Here is a 13451-nt window from a genome sequence, read left to right on the forward strand (position 1 = left end):
ATGCAGACCGTTCATTTCTGCATGATCATCCAACGATGGGTCTGTAATTAAATGACATGTAATAATTTTTAAAATGATCAAGATATAACATGGAACATTAATAATGTAAAAGTGCCGAAAGTCCGACAACTGTAAGTTTTGATCCAACGTAAACTATTTACGGCCGTGCGATGTTGTTATATTGTTTTGCTTTGATGGACTAGTAAATGAATCCTAAATTGTATCAAATTTTATAATGGTGAAATTAATAGGACATTCTTTCATTTTAACGGTTCCGATCGACCAAATGCTGATGTTCGTATCCGTTCCTTCACAACCCCACACAACAAGGGTTCAAGTCCTATGTATATTATTATATGGTACAAGTCATTGATGCATCATGCATGATTGTATAAAAAAATTCAATAGTCAAAATGACTTCAAAATGAAATATCAATGTCAAATAATTAATTATATTATCACATAAATTTTAATAATATAAATTGGGTAAATTTCACTTTAGGTCACTAAACTTTGTTATTTGTCACAAATTGGTCACTCAAGTTTGATTTGTCCCTTTTGAGTCACTCAACTTTCTTATTTTTCCCAATCAAGTCCCTCTATTTTTTCCATCCAAAATTTTAACGGAATATGCTAATTCCGTTATAATTTTGGATGAAATATGCTAATTCCGTTAATATTTTGGAGGGAATGAGTATATTCCGTTAATTTTTTGGACCGAATAAGAATATTCCGTTAAATTTTTGGATGGAAAAGTATAGAGGGAGTTGATTGGGACAAATAACAAAGTTGAGTGACTCAAAAGAGACAAATCAAACTTGAGTGACCAATTCGTGACAAATAACAAAGTTTAGTGACCTACAGCGAAATTTACCCAATATGAATTACATTAATTTTCATCAAAAAAAATTAATGTAACAACTGATTGGTTTTGCAAAAAAAAAAGAATATAGACTACATACAGCGCACCACACAAAGTTGGTTCTGCAAAAAAAAAAAAAATAGTATTAGGATTGGTTATTTGAAACAACTGATTCTAAAACTATTTTTTTTTTCAAACTTTGAAAAAAAAAGTATGAGGATCGGTTGTTTATAAAAAACCGATCCTGATACTTTTTTTTTTCAGGATCTTTTCATCATTGCAACCATTCAGAGTGTGGAGAGAGAGAAAGCAAGCATGTGAAGTATCAAGTATGTGATATCGGCCAATTTTGCATTCCATTTGTATAACTCATATGTTTATTCAAGGAATAAAAAAAAATTATCTTTCTAGTTTCTTAAACAATATGTATTACTTTCCATAAGTAAATTATGAATTAGGATCGGTTTTATTGATAATAACCGATCCAGATACTATCTGGATCGGTTTTATTGATAATAACCGATCCAGATACTATCTGGATCGGTTTTATTGCTAATAACCGATCCAGATACTATCAGGATCGGTTTTTCGTAAAAACTGATCCTGATAATATCATGATCAGTTCTAATAAAAAACTGATCCTGATAGTATCAGGATCAGTTCTAATAAAAAACTGATCTTGATAGTATCAGGATCGGTTTTTAGTAACAACCGATCCAAATAATTGAACTATTAGGATCAGTTTTTTTATTAGAACCGATCCTGATACTATCAGGATCAGTTTTTACGAAAAACCGATCCTAACAGTTCATAAATTAAGATCGGTTCTCTATAAAAACTGATCTGAATAGTTTTTAGGATCGGTTGTTTTGTGAAAACCGATCCAGATAGGCCGATCCTGATTCCGGTTTTTCCACTAGTGACATGAATGGTAAAACCTGACCTTCCGTCTTTTATTTAACTACCGAATCCCTTTAGTTTATTTTCTTAACTACCGAATCCCTTCAGTTTATTTTCTGAAAACCGCCAAGTCTTTAAATACAAAGCCAATTAAATATCCCATCGTATACAAAGCAATAATTGATTTGTTTCCATTTTGTCTCAAAACCGCCTATATGCTCTCTATATATCAATTAAAGAATAAAATAAGCAATAAGACATTGCTAAAAATCAAACAGGAATTCTCTTTGGCACTATATATATCTTCTGCTCCTCTTTTCCTTGCACATCTGATCAAGAAAAAAGATGTATATCTGAGTTGAATTTTGAATCCGTCTCCATGACTATGAACTATCGTTGCAATCTGATTTGAAATTCTGAATTTCTCTCTATCAGGTAACCGGACTTCTCTATAACTGTGTTTTCGTTTTGTATGGTTGATTTGAATATTGGTATTACATATTGAATTATGATGGCATATTTAACCGGATAGTGGGTCTGAGGTTGAAATTTTGATATGTGATTGTAGCCTCTCATTGTTGGATGGATTTCCCAATGGGTTGGCGGCCTTCTAATGTTGGATGGATTTCCCATTGGATTGGCGGATTTCCCAGTCCGCTCCTCCTTATTTTATAACATGTGTATATGCGCTATTTTTTCGGTCTCATGACTTTATGTACGAAAGGTGGTGTTGTCCTGCAGTCCTTTAGAACACGGTTCTGAAAATTGGAATCGAAATTGGAATCGGTTCTGAAAATTGAAATCGACCGAATCGGATAGAAAACTCTGTTTTTTTTTTAACAGAAACACATTTTGTACTAAATTTGTCAAATAACCTACTCCAAAACTCATAATAATTATATTTGAAAAGTAACAATGAAATTTATAGTGCGTGTACATTATTAGCTCCCATCTGCTAATGGTTACATTGTTTGATCGGGGCAAGATCCGTTTTTCCTAACGGAGACAAATAATTTTGGTAAGATGTTAATTAATTTCAAGGAAAAAAACAAAAGCCATAATAAACATGTGCAAAACGCAATGCACATATTTGGATTTTTGTGCCCTAGAATTTTGTAAATGAATTGTATTTCGTTTACCTTTCTAAAATTGCTTTCTGAAGTGTTCAAGAAAAAAATTCGTATCAAGAAAAATTTCGTATCAGAATCTAGCTTGAAAATGTCCTAATTGAGTAGTACTAAAATGTCTTTCGTGTTGTTAAATTATGTAATACATGATCTTACTTTTAAGGAATCAAATGAAATTATTTCACCATTTCTTTTTCTGTTTTCTATAATGCAGATGGTAGATAAATGGATAATTTGATAATTGATTAAATGGACAATTTGGCAGTACATGAGGTGGAGGAAAAATTATTTATGGCATTTTTCTAAAGATGATTCTCAGGAAAAGAAGTTGATGCTGTTAACTATTTGGTTTCTACTTTAGATATAAATATCCACATTTACCGGTGTGCTAATCTGGTGTTATTTGTTTGTCTTTAAAAGGACTTTATGATGTATGATGTATCAATTTGGCTTAGTATTGTGGCTTGAATGTATGCTAGTAATATGGTAATAATGGGGCACTCTTGAGGCAATTTCACTGTAATGCAATATCAGTTTGCTAATGTTAATGTGGTGCGATATATATCATGTATATTCTTTCATTTCCAAAATGTTGTATAATGTACAAATCATTGTTGGACATTTGAGCTTTGGTGCTAGTTGAAACTGGACGTCAATTTTTATTTTTATTTTTAATGTCTAAAGCATTGATTCTATACATGAATGCATTCGGATTGTTAAATCATTTAGTTCACAAAATTCTATAACTACACAATATAACATAACGGTAAGCATGGTTCTGAAACTCGGAATCGGAATCGGAATCGGAATTGAATACTTGACCGTGAAATCAGAATCGAATGAATTGGTCGAAATCGGAACAATCGGATCGGAAACTCGGATTTTTTTGGCAGAAGCATATTTTTACCAGATTTGTCAAATAATTCATTCCAACACTCAAAATAATTAAATCTGGACATATAACTATCAAATTTGCACTGTATTACTTAAAAAAATAATATTTATCTAATTTAAAAACAATAAAAAATGAATAAATTCACAAAAGACAAATGAAATATTTTATTTTAACTTTTATATTTTCTTATTTTATTTTGTATATGGTTCATAGGAAATATTTTATTTCATAAATAATTAATGTTTTAATTTTACTCATGGAAAAATAATAAACAACTAAAATAAAGTCGCTATTTAATAATTAACCGGCCCTTAATTAGACAATCTAAACATCTCTTTTTAATAAATGTTGGTTAATAACCTGTCCCAGTCCGCTCCTCCTTATTTTATAACATGTGTATAGAGTCTAGACATGGTCCACTATAAACCATGTTAAAATTTCAAAACAGTGCTATACATCATACATAAACCTAGTCTATTCAGTATTTTATAAGGATTAAATCTTTCTTGTTCTTCGTTCTCAATCAAAATTACTCCCCTCTTCCTGCTGGCGAATCCCCAAATCCTTCCGACTCTTTCATAAAATACAAAATTGACTCAATTGAATCACCAAAATACAAAATTCTTTTCTTCTGCTGACTGTTTTCTCGACCTACGACAGCACAACCGGCTTTGAATTGGCTCAACTCGGAGTAAAACTCGGTTAACTCGGCTTGACAAAGCCAGAAAATCGGGAAACTCAGCCGAGTCAAGCTTCATCTGAGTTTTGCTGAGAAACTCGCGTAGGCACGAGACTCGGGTATAACTCGGCCCGGTCCCGTCCGATTTTTCGAACCATGATGGTAAGACAAGAATTTCAGGATATGCGTAATAAATTGTATAGTAAACATGAAAACTATACACGATTCAGAATTTTGTATGAAGCTCTTTCATCTGAAATTTTGCAACTGGTATACTCATTTCTTCAAGAGACAAATTTTTAAAATAAACTGGTGCACTCATTGTACCCTATACGACAAATTTTCTTTCGTAACAGTGGAATTCTATAAGATAAAACTAGAGGAGTTAAAAAAGATGATTACAAATGGAGATGCATTATATTTGGACTCCCAGAAGTGAAACTGGACCAGAAAAACATATCAAGTTACATAAAATTTTGTGTTAGGAGATGATCTAAAATAATACAATATTAAATAGGAATGAACCATAAATAACATTTTTATTACAATGAAATTACTAGAAGGGATACAACAGTAGTAATAGACTTAAAAGCGAAGGAGTACATAATTCTGGGATGTAATTCATGAAATTTAAGGATAAACTTCAATGATTGATCGAACACCGAGGGAAGCAACAATCTTGTAAGAAGTAAATCCTGCTTCTTTAAATAAGTTCCACCACTCCTCCTCATCTCGCTCCTTTCCATTCACTACCGTCATCATTAAAATATCAAATAACAGCTGTGATTCTCGGTGCATACTACCAACCGAACCAACAACCATCTCTATAATGATGACCTTACCCCCAGCATCTCTTGGAGGAATCGCCTCTTTGCATCGTTGTAATATCTTTATGCAATCTTCATCGCACCAATCATGGAGGATCCACTAAGTGAAATTGTAATTGATGGAAGATGATAAATTTATGTATGCTAGTAATTGATATTAATTAAGACACACAAACACAGAAAAATATACTAACAGGATTTTTTTTTACTGTACCTTGAGAAAAACAGCATTAGCAGGTGGAATGTTGCTAAACATGTCTCCTGAAACAAATTTTACTAAACCATCGGTTGGAAGGTGGCCTACTACTTGAGGCAGGTCCAAAACAATGCACTCTATTTTTGGAAAAGCCTTAGCTATTGCAATAGCAACAGATCCAGATCCACCACCTACATCAACTAAAGAAGATATTCCCTGGAATACATTACCATGGTCATTGATTATATAATCAGATATAAAGGAACTATCACTTTTCATTGCATCGTTGAACAGCGTGTTAAATTCAGGCCTTTGGCCTGTCAGTTCCCATATGGTGCAACCATGGCCCATCTGACAGTTGTCAAGCTTATCTTGTTTGAACCAATCACCCAAATAAAGTGATGGTTTAACTAAAGTAAAATCCAACATAGCTAAAGGAAAAGGCAACAAACTCGATGAGTCGGCTTTGTTAATAACAAGGCGTGAGATCGGAGTAAGGTCATAGACTGCCTCTTTGTTGTTGCTAGTATCCTGAACAACTAGGAAACCTAAATGAGTAAGCATGCGCAGAAGGCGCCACAAATTAGGTTTGTTGTTTATGGGAAGTGAAAGCGCTGCATGAAGCTCATGAAGTGTCATGGGCTGGCCATTGTTGTGGATTGTAGTGGGAATACCGAGTTGAATTGCACATTTTAGAGTCATGGATTTGAGAAAACTGAAGGTTAGGTTCCATAACTCTGCTTGAGCATTGAGCATGTCACGACACTCCATGTTGGCTTTTAGTTCAGTTTTTGGGGTGCTCTTAGGAGGGTTGGATATATGGATGTTATTGCTTTTTGGTTTCTGCTTAGTGCTTAATTATGATGGAAATTTATAGCGAGCTAGCGGAATGTTTGCATTGTAAACCAAATATTTGGACTTAATTTTATATTGAAATAAGTCATGCATATATATCCAATTAATAATGCACTCAGTTGAAATTGAGCATGTTTACTTTAATAGACAAAGGAAAAAAAAAAAAAAACTTCTGTTGACTAGTATATATACGCACTTAATTTTTTTTAATACCCAAGTATATAAATATATAGAAAGTTCAGAAAAATAATTAATAATTAACTTCAAATCCTTGGTTGCATAATATTAGCTGTATACACTAGAACTGTAATGATGAGTATTTTAGAGATACGAAATTGTGCTTGAATTATACTTTTTTTGCTTTTAAATTTGTTACCTTTAATACGTTAAAGAAATATTTGTTGCAAGCGCACAACCGATCAATGTAGTATTTAGGGTGTCGAACCACAGAGAGTATGATAGATACTTAGCTTAAACTTTGTCAATTAGTTTCATAAAATAAAAGAAAATAAAGTGCAAATAAAGTAGAATATTAGGGGGTTTGTTCTATCAATTCTAATTTTGAGTTTAGTACCCTAAGAAAGGAGTTTTTAAACAAAGAATTAAATAAAACAAAGAAAATGAAAGAAAGTAAAGTGCAAATAAAGTAGAATATTGAGAGGTTTGTTCTATCAATCCTAATTTTGGGTTCAATACCCGATGAAAGGAGTTTTTAAACAAAGAATTAAATAAAACGAAGAAAATAAAGATTGGTTTGCTTTTTAGTTGAGTAGATCTAAGGGTATTCGGTCTACACTCCCTCGATAATTCTATCTATTCGGTTTTGTTTAAATTCATGTATAATTTGATGAGGTTTCTAACCTAATATGTCATTAAGGTTTACTTTAGTGAAATAATAACGTGTCTAAGTAATTCGGACTTCACGGTTAGTTCCTTCACCTTAGCTACCTAGACCATAAGCTCTTGTTAGTCTCTCATGTCCTCGAATATTGGTACTTCACGATTAAGTCCATCATACAAATATCCAATTCAATTTGAGATGTCCTAATTAGGGTTTGACTTCACGGTTAGGTCCTTCACCAAGTCCCTAACCTTAATTTCTATACTTCCGGCTTAGATTACAAATTGGTTAGATCCTAATCCAAACCTAAGGTATTTGCATTCATAATTTGGTATTCTCCTCTCATCCTAGCAATATTGGTTCTTTCGAATCCAACACGGGACTACATGGATTTCAAATACCAACTATGTAGTTAACACAATAATAAAACAATCATAATAAAAACAAATAACCGAATAAATAGAATTAAACAAGTTCATGCATTGACCTAGATCCCTAGAGAGAGATCTACTCTCTCTTTGAGAGATCCATTACAAAAATTGGCAAAAGTAAGAAGAAATAGAATAAAGAAATGATTACACCCTTTATCAAATTAGAAACCTCAATCTTGCTGAAATCTTGGATAGATCTTCTTCTTCTCCTTCCTAGAAAAGCCTCTGGAACTCCGAGAATTGCTGCAGATTTATCGCTGTATTTTATAGAAATGGACATACACCAAGGGGTGATGAGAGAGATGAGAATGATGCCTTGAATGGTAATAAACCCCCTCTTTTATAGCCAAATACCATGTCCAATTTAGAGGCTAGAAAGTGGGGTTAGTGAGTGCTATCTTTGGATTGTTTCCCAGACTGTCATGTCTAAATTTAGCTGTTTAAAACGCATCCTTGGTGAGCCAGAAATAGAAAAAACTGTCAAAACATGTAATTTTGGCTATCTGCAGGTCTAGTGCGGTGGTGAGTGCGGATGGCTGGGTCGCACTGGCTCCAACTTTCTTTATTTAACTTCCTGAAAATTCTACATATTTCTCTGAGTGCGTCCGCACTAGCTGTGAGTACTGAGTGTGGATGGGTTGACCCGCACTAGCTGTGAGTGCGGACGCATTACGCTCAGACTTTTTCTTCTGAAGTGCTGAGGTGCTGGAAATTAGGCTAAGTGCTGAGTGCGTTTGCACATGTAGCCTTTTTCTTCATTTTTCATCGTTTCCTGCAATCAAAAGCCAAGAAAACACAGTAATTTGATTCTAGGTGTATTCTAATCATTTTTTATTCAAAATACATGATATTTGGTTTTGGTTTATGATAAAATCTAGATCGAATGTGTATATAATTTATGCTTATCAAATTCCTCGAAGCTTGAACCTTGCTTGTCCTCAAGCAACATTACAATTCGATCTCTAATTTAACCCCATATCAACTATACATTTCTCAAATTTTTGAAAAATTTGTATTATCTTGCCAAAATTTAAAAATCTCAATGTAAATTTTCTACAAATCTAAAGTGCAACCCTTAGTTAATCATGCTTCACCCCATAATTTGATTACTCTAACTTTCATTTCCTTAAAGGTTTAGAATTTGTAAACTTTGAATATCTAAATTTGTTACAAAAAATGCATTATTATTTGTAGAAATTCTTTTAAAAACCCCCCCAATCTTGAATTAAGCTTATGTTAGAAAGTCACGGACTTCATATGTTAATATTTGCAAAAAAAAAATTCTTTTGTTGCTTTTATTTTATGACACTATAATTTCTTTATCCTTAGGACAAAACCGGTTAGTTATAGGTAGCTAATCCATACCCAACCGTTTTGAAGTCCATAGGGATGAGGTGGTTTTGAAGAGGTAACTAGTGCCGGAGGTTGTTCGGTCCCAAGTTGATCCAAGCCTCTTCAATTTCAACCCACCTGATGAGCCTTACTCTTTCCAACCCAACGGTATCCACCAAGGTGTAACCTTCCACCTCATCATCCCCGAATGGAATTTGCAAGTGTCAGACAATTTTTGTGATGATGTCCCCAATGCGAACTCTACCGCACGTCTGCCTGTTATGTGCCACATTTTCCATATGCTTGGCCAAGTTGTACCAGAGATTCGGCATGTAGCCCATCTCATTATTATTCTTCGGAGCATGCAGCACACATAAACCATATATCCGAAGTTGAAGACCGATGCGGTCTCCCCTCGGGCAAAGAGAGTGTGAGAAAGTACCCTTTAGAGATAATGGATTGCCGGGTGGGGGACATTCTTGACCTGTTGACGATCGAGGTAGCCATCACAGCAGGTGAGGATGCGGAATTGATGCTCTGGCATGTCATTGAAGAAATAGAGGACAGTGCGCATCAACTTGACATTCTCAGTTGGCAACCCGAGATCATTCATAAGTTCGGTGGTGTGCAGTTCATGATGAAATCCCCCAAGGTTAAAGCTCATGAAATGCGAGGCCCGGTCAAATTCATAGGGGGAGAGGAATTTGATGGTGAGGTTTTGGTAGGTTTTGACCTCATCGCATAGGAACCCCCACAGCCCAAGATTCTCGGTAAGCATCAGCACCGTGGCTGTGAGTCCCAACTCATTGAGGGTGCTTTGACAGATCCATCTGGACGGTTCGAGGATTATGTTGAACGTGAGAAGGTTCTTCCTTATCTCTTGGTCATTGTTCAGTGGCTTGGCTGGTCGATACTGAGGTGCTTAGTTACTACTTTGAGCTTTGCTCTTCTCAGCCCTTGACCTCTTGGATTTTCTCAACATTTTCACTACAATTAAGAAATGGAAAGAATTAAGATTTTCGAAATTTTTGGTGAAATCTGACGGAGTGCGGACGCAGTGGGTACATTTGGTTCCATTCTGGTGCAATTCTGACTTTTCCTGAGCCTAATGCGGACGCACTGGCTCTCAGTGTAGGTGGTCTAGCATAATGCAGACGCACTCAAAGTCTATTTTAACCATTTTCACCAATTTTGGTACCATTTCACAGATCTAACTAGTAAATAATAAAACTAAGAGTAAGGAGAGATCAAACCTCATCGTAGATCGCAAAAATTTCAAGAAAATCCGAAGAAATATGAGATTTGGCAAAACGGTGCTTGAACGGCTTGAGAGAAGGGTTGAACTTCAGTTTTGGGGAGAAAAGAGGAGGAGAAGAAGAAAGTGGGTAGAGAAGGGAGATGAGAGGGAGAAATGAGGGGAGAAGAAGGGTTTTCGATTTTGGGAAGAGAGAACCGGGTTTTGGAGGTTTGAAAATGAAAAAGGCGGGAAGAAAAATGGAAGGGTCGGCTTTCAAGAGAAGAGATATGGGCTCGAGTGTGGACGCATTGAGTCCAAAAATTTCAAATTTCTGAAATTTCCAAAAAATTATGAAAATTTTAAAACTAACCTCGGGTGCGGACGCACTGGGGATAGTGCAGATGCACTAGGCAAATGAGTGCAATTTCCAGGCTGCCCAAACCTTTTGTCTGGGTCAGTGCGAACGCACTTAGGCTATTCTGTCTATTTTTCGCCCTGAAAGTCTCGCAAGGTCAGTGTAATGGAAAATTTGAAAGAATTAAATTTGAACTAAGTAAAAAATTAAAGTGCAAAAAGGAAAGAAAAACAATAAAAAGCTTGGGTTGCCTCCCAAGAAGCGCTCCATTTTACGTTGTGAGCTCGACATGATTCGTTCTCATTAATGAGTGTATGGGTCTTCAAGGAGAGTGCTCTCCTTTTTGCCTACCGGAGTCACATAATTTAAATGTTTGAGGCGTTGTCCATTCACCTTAAATGACCCGGTTCATTTGCTCCAAATCTCAATTGCTTCGTGGTTGAACACCCTATTTACCTTGTACAGGCCATTCCATTTTGATCTTAATTTTTCCAGAAAGAGTCAGAGTCTTGAGTTGTACAATAGAACCATGTGTCCTTCCTTAAAATCTCGTCTCAATATGCGTTTATCATGCCACTTCTTCGTCTTCTCCTTCTAAAGCTTGGCATTTTCATATGCATTGAGGTGCAACTCTTCCAACTCGTGAAGGTTGAGGATTCTCTTCTCACTGGCAGCCCTCATGTCAAAATTTAGGGCCCTAATTGCCCAATAGGCTCTGTGCTCGAGTTCAACCGGCAAATGACACGGCTTTCCATATACAAGTTTGAAAAAAGTCATACTTATGGGTGTTTTGAAAGCGGTCTAGTATACCCAAAGAGCTTCATCTAGTTTGAGAGACCAATCTTTTCTTAATGTGTTCACCACTTTTTGTAGGATGCTCTTTGAGGATGGTAGGGTGTGGTCACCTTGTGCTTTACCCCGTATTTGAGTAGAAGATTGTCAAATTTGCGGTTGATAAAATGAGAGCCACCATCGCTAATCACTACCCGGGATACTCCAAACCTAGGAAATATAATTTTCTTAAAAAGCTTTCTTACCACGGCGGAGTCGGCGATTGGGCTGGCCACGGCTTCAACCCATTTCGATACGTAATCTACCACCACAAGGATGTAATTGTTGCAAGAACTCGGAAAGGGACCCATGAACTCAATCCTCCAAACATCCAATAGCTCTACTTCTAAGATTCCGTTGAGGGGCATCTCATGTCTTCGTGATATATTTCTGGTTCTTTGACATTTATTTCACGTAAGCACATAATTCCTTGCGTCTTGAAAGAGCGTGGTCCAATAGAACCCAGCTTGAAGAACTTTTACGGCGGTTTTGTCGGTTGAAGCATGTCCTCCATAGGCGGATAAGTGGTAACAATGGAGAATTTGCTTGGCTTCCTCTTGAGGTACACATCTCCTATGAATCCTATCTACCCTCAATCTAAACAACAACGGTTCATCCCAAAAATATTGTTTTACATCGGAAAGGAATTTCTTCCGTTGTTGAAAGGTTAGATCCGGGCGTATGATTCCGCATGCTAGGTAGTTCACGAAATCCGCATACCATAGCACCTCTTAGTTGTTGACTGCATAGAGTTGCTCGTCGACAAAGGAATCATTAATGGGCATGTCATTCTCTTTCGGTTCATTGGTAATGCATGAGAGGTGATCCGCCACTGAATTTTTGATTCCCTTTTTGTCCTTGATTTCTAGGTCGAATTTTTGGAGTAGGAGGATCCACCGAATTAGGCGTGGTTTGGCTTTCTTTTTGTTGAGAAGATATCGGATTACCGCATGATCGGTGTACACAACCACCTTAGATCCCACTAAGTAGGATTAAAACTTGTTGATAGCAAATATGACGGCTAAGAACTCTTTTTTCGTGGTTGTGAATAAGATTTAACACAGTATTAGTTAGGGTTTAGATCATTTGTAGAGTTCTTCTGTTTTGGAGAAAGGGAAATAATGCTTAGGTGCTTGTGAAGGATATTTTTCTTTTTTACTTGTAAACAAGTATTGTTTCCTTTCCATCTCCTCAACTCATTGTAGATTTGGTCTGTGTAGGTGGCCCAGATGGGATTGAATTGGGCTTATCTCCCAGCAGAGTTGTTAATTTTCATATCTGAGAATGCTTCCACCACAACGTTCAATATGTTCATCTTCGGGCAGTTTGCAAGGCGTGGCGAAGAGCCTTAATTCTCATTTCTTGTCATCTTCCTCGCCAAACCCCCTGGCTTCTCCTCTTCCCTCGTGCTACTTTCCGTCCAAGTGGCATCAATAATTTCCACCTTTCCTTTTACAACCCCTCTTAGTCCAGAACCCATCGGTTTGAGTTGCCATACGTGAGCAACAAGTGTTGGATTTAGAGGCGTGGTGAAGAGCCTTAATTCCCATTCCTTGTCATCTTCCTCGCCAAACCCCCTGGCTTTTCCTCTTCCCTCGTGCTACTTTCCGTCCAAGTGGCATTAATAATTTCCACCTTTCCTTTTACGACCCCACTTCGTCCAGAACCCACCGGTTTGAGTTGCCATACGTGAGCAACAAGTGTTGGATTTAGATACGTCTAAATGCAATAAATTAAATTGGACATGCGTGCATTATCATTATATGTCTAATACTGTCATGAATATTAATGTCAAAATAAGTGATTAATTAAGGAATGACATTATACGTATTCCAATTAGGGTTTGGAACCAAAAATGTATAGAAATAAATTTGATTAATTATAATTGTGAATGGACCGATTATAGTTAGTCTAACTAATATACATATGATAATTTCAGCACTTACCTAAAATTAGTGTAAACTAATTTTAGCACTAACCTGGAATTATTTTTGGCTATAGTTATTTTGGCATGTTCTTTTTAGCTATATATGGTTATTTTGGCATGTTACGCCAATTTTAGGCTATGGTTATGCTAAATTGA

At 36.0% G+C, this 13451-nt stretch overlaps 1 protein-coding gene across 1 annotated transcript; it reads right to left on the reverse strand.

Annotated features, from left to right (window-relative positions):
• Window positions 1-4977: 4977 nt before the first annotated feature.
• LOC144547085 (trans-resveratrol di-O-methyltransferase-like) lies at window positions 4978-6362 on the reverse strand. Its single transcript, XM_078295690.1, has 2 exons — window positions 5505-6362; window positions 4978-5390 (listed from the first exon to the last, which is right to left on the reverse strand). The coding sequence occupies exons 1-2, from the start codon at window positions 6255-6257 to the stop codon at window positions 5094-5096; spliced, it is 1050 nt and encodes a 349-aa protein (XP_078151816.1). The 5' UTR covers window positions 6258-6362; the 3' UTR covers window positions 4978-5093.
• Between the last annotated feature and the right edge of the window lie 7089 nt (window positions 6363-13451).

This window comes from Carex rostrata, chromosome 30, assembly GCF_964058835.1.
Source record: "Carex rostrata chromosome 30, lpCarRost1.2, whole genome shotgun sequence".
Lineage (NCBI taxonomy): Eukaryota > Viridiplantae > Streptophyta > Magnoliopsida > Poales > Cyperaceae > Carex > Carex rostrata.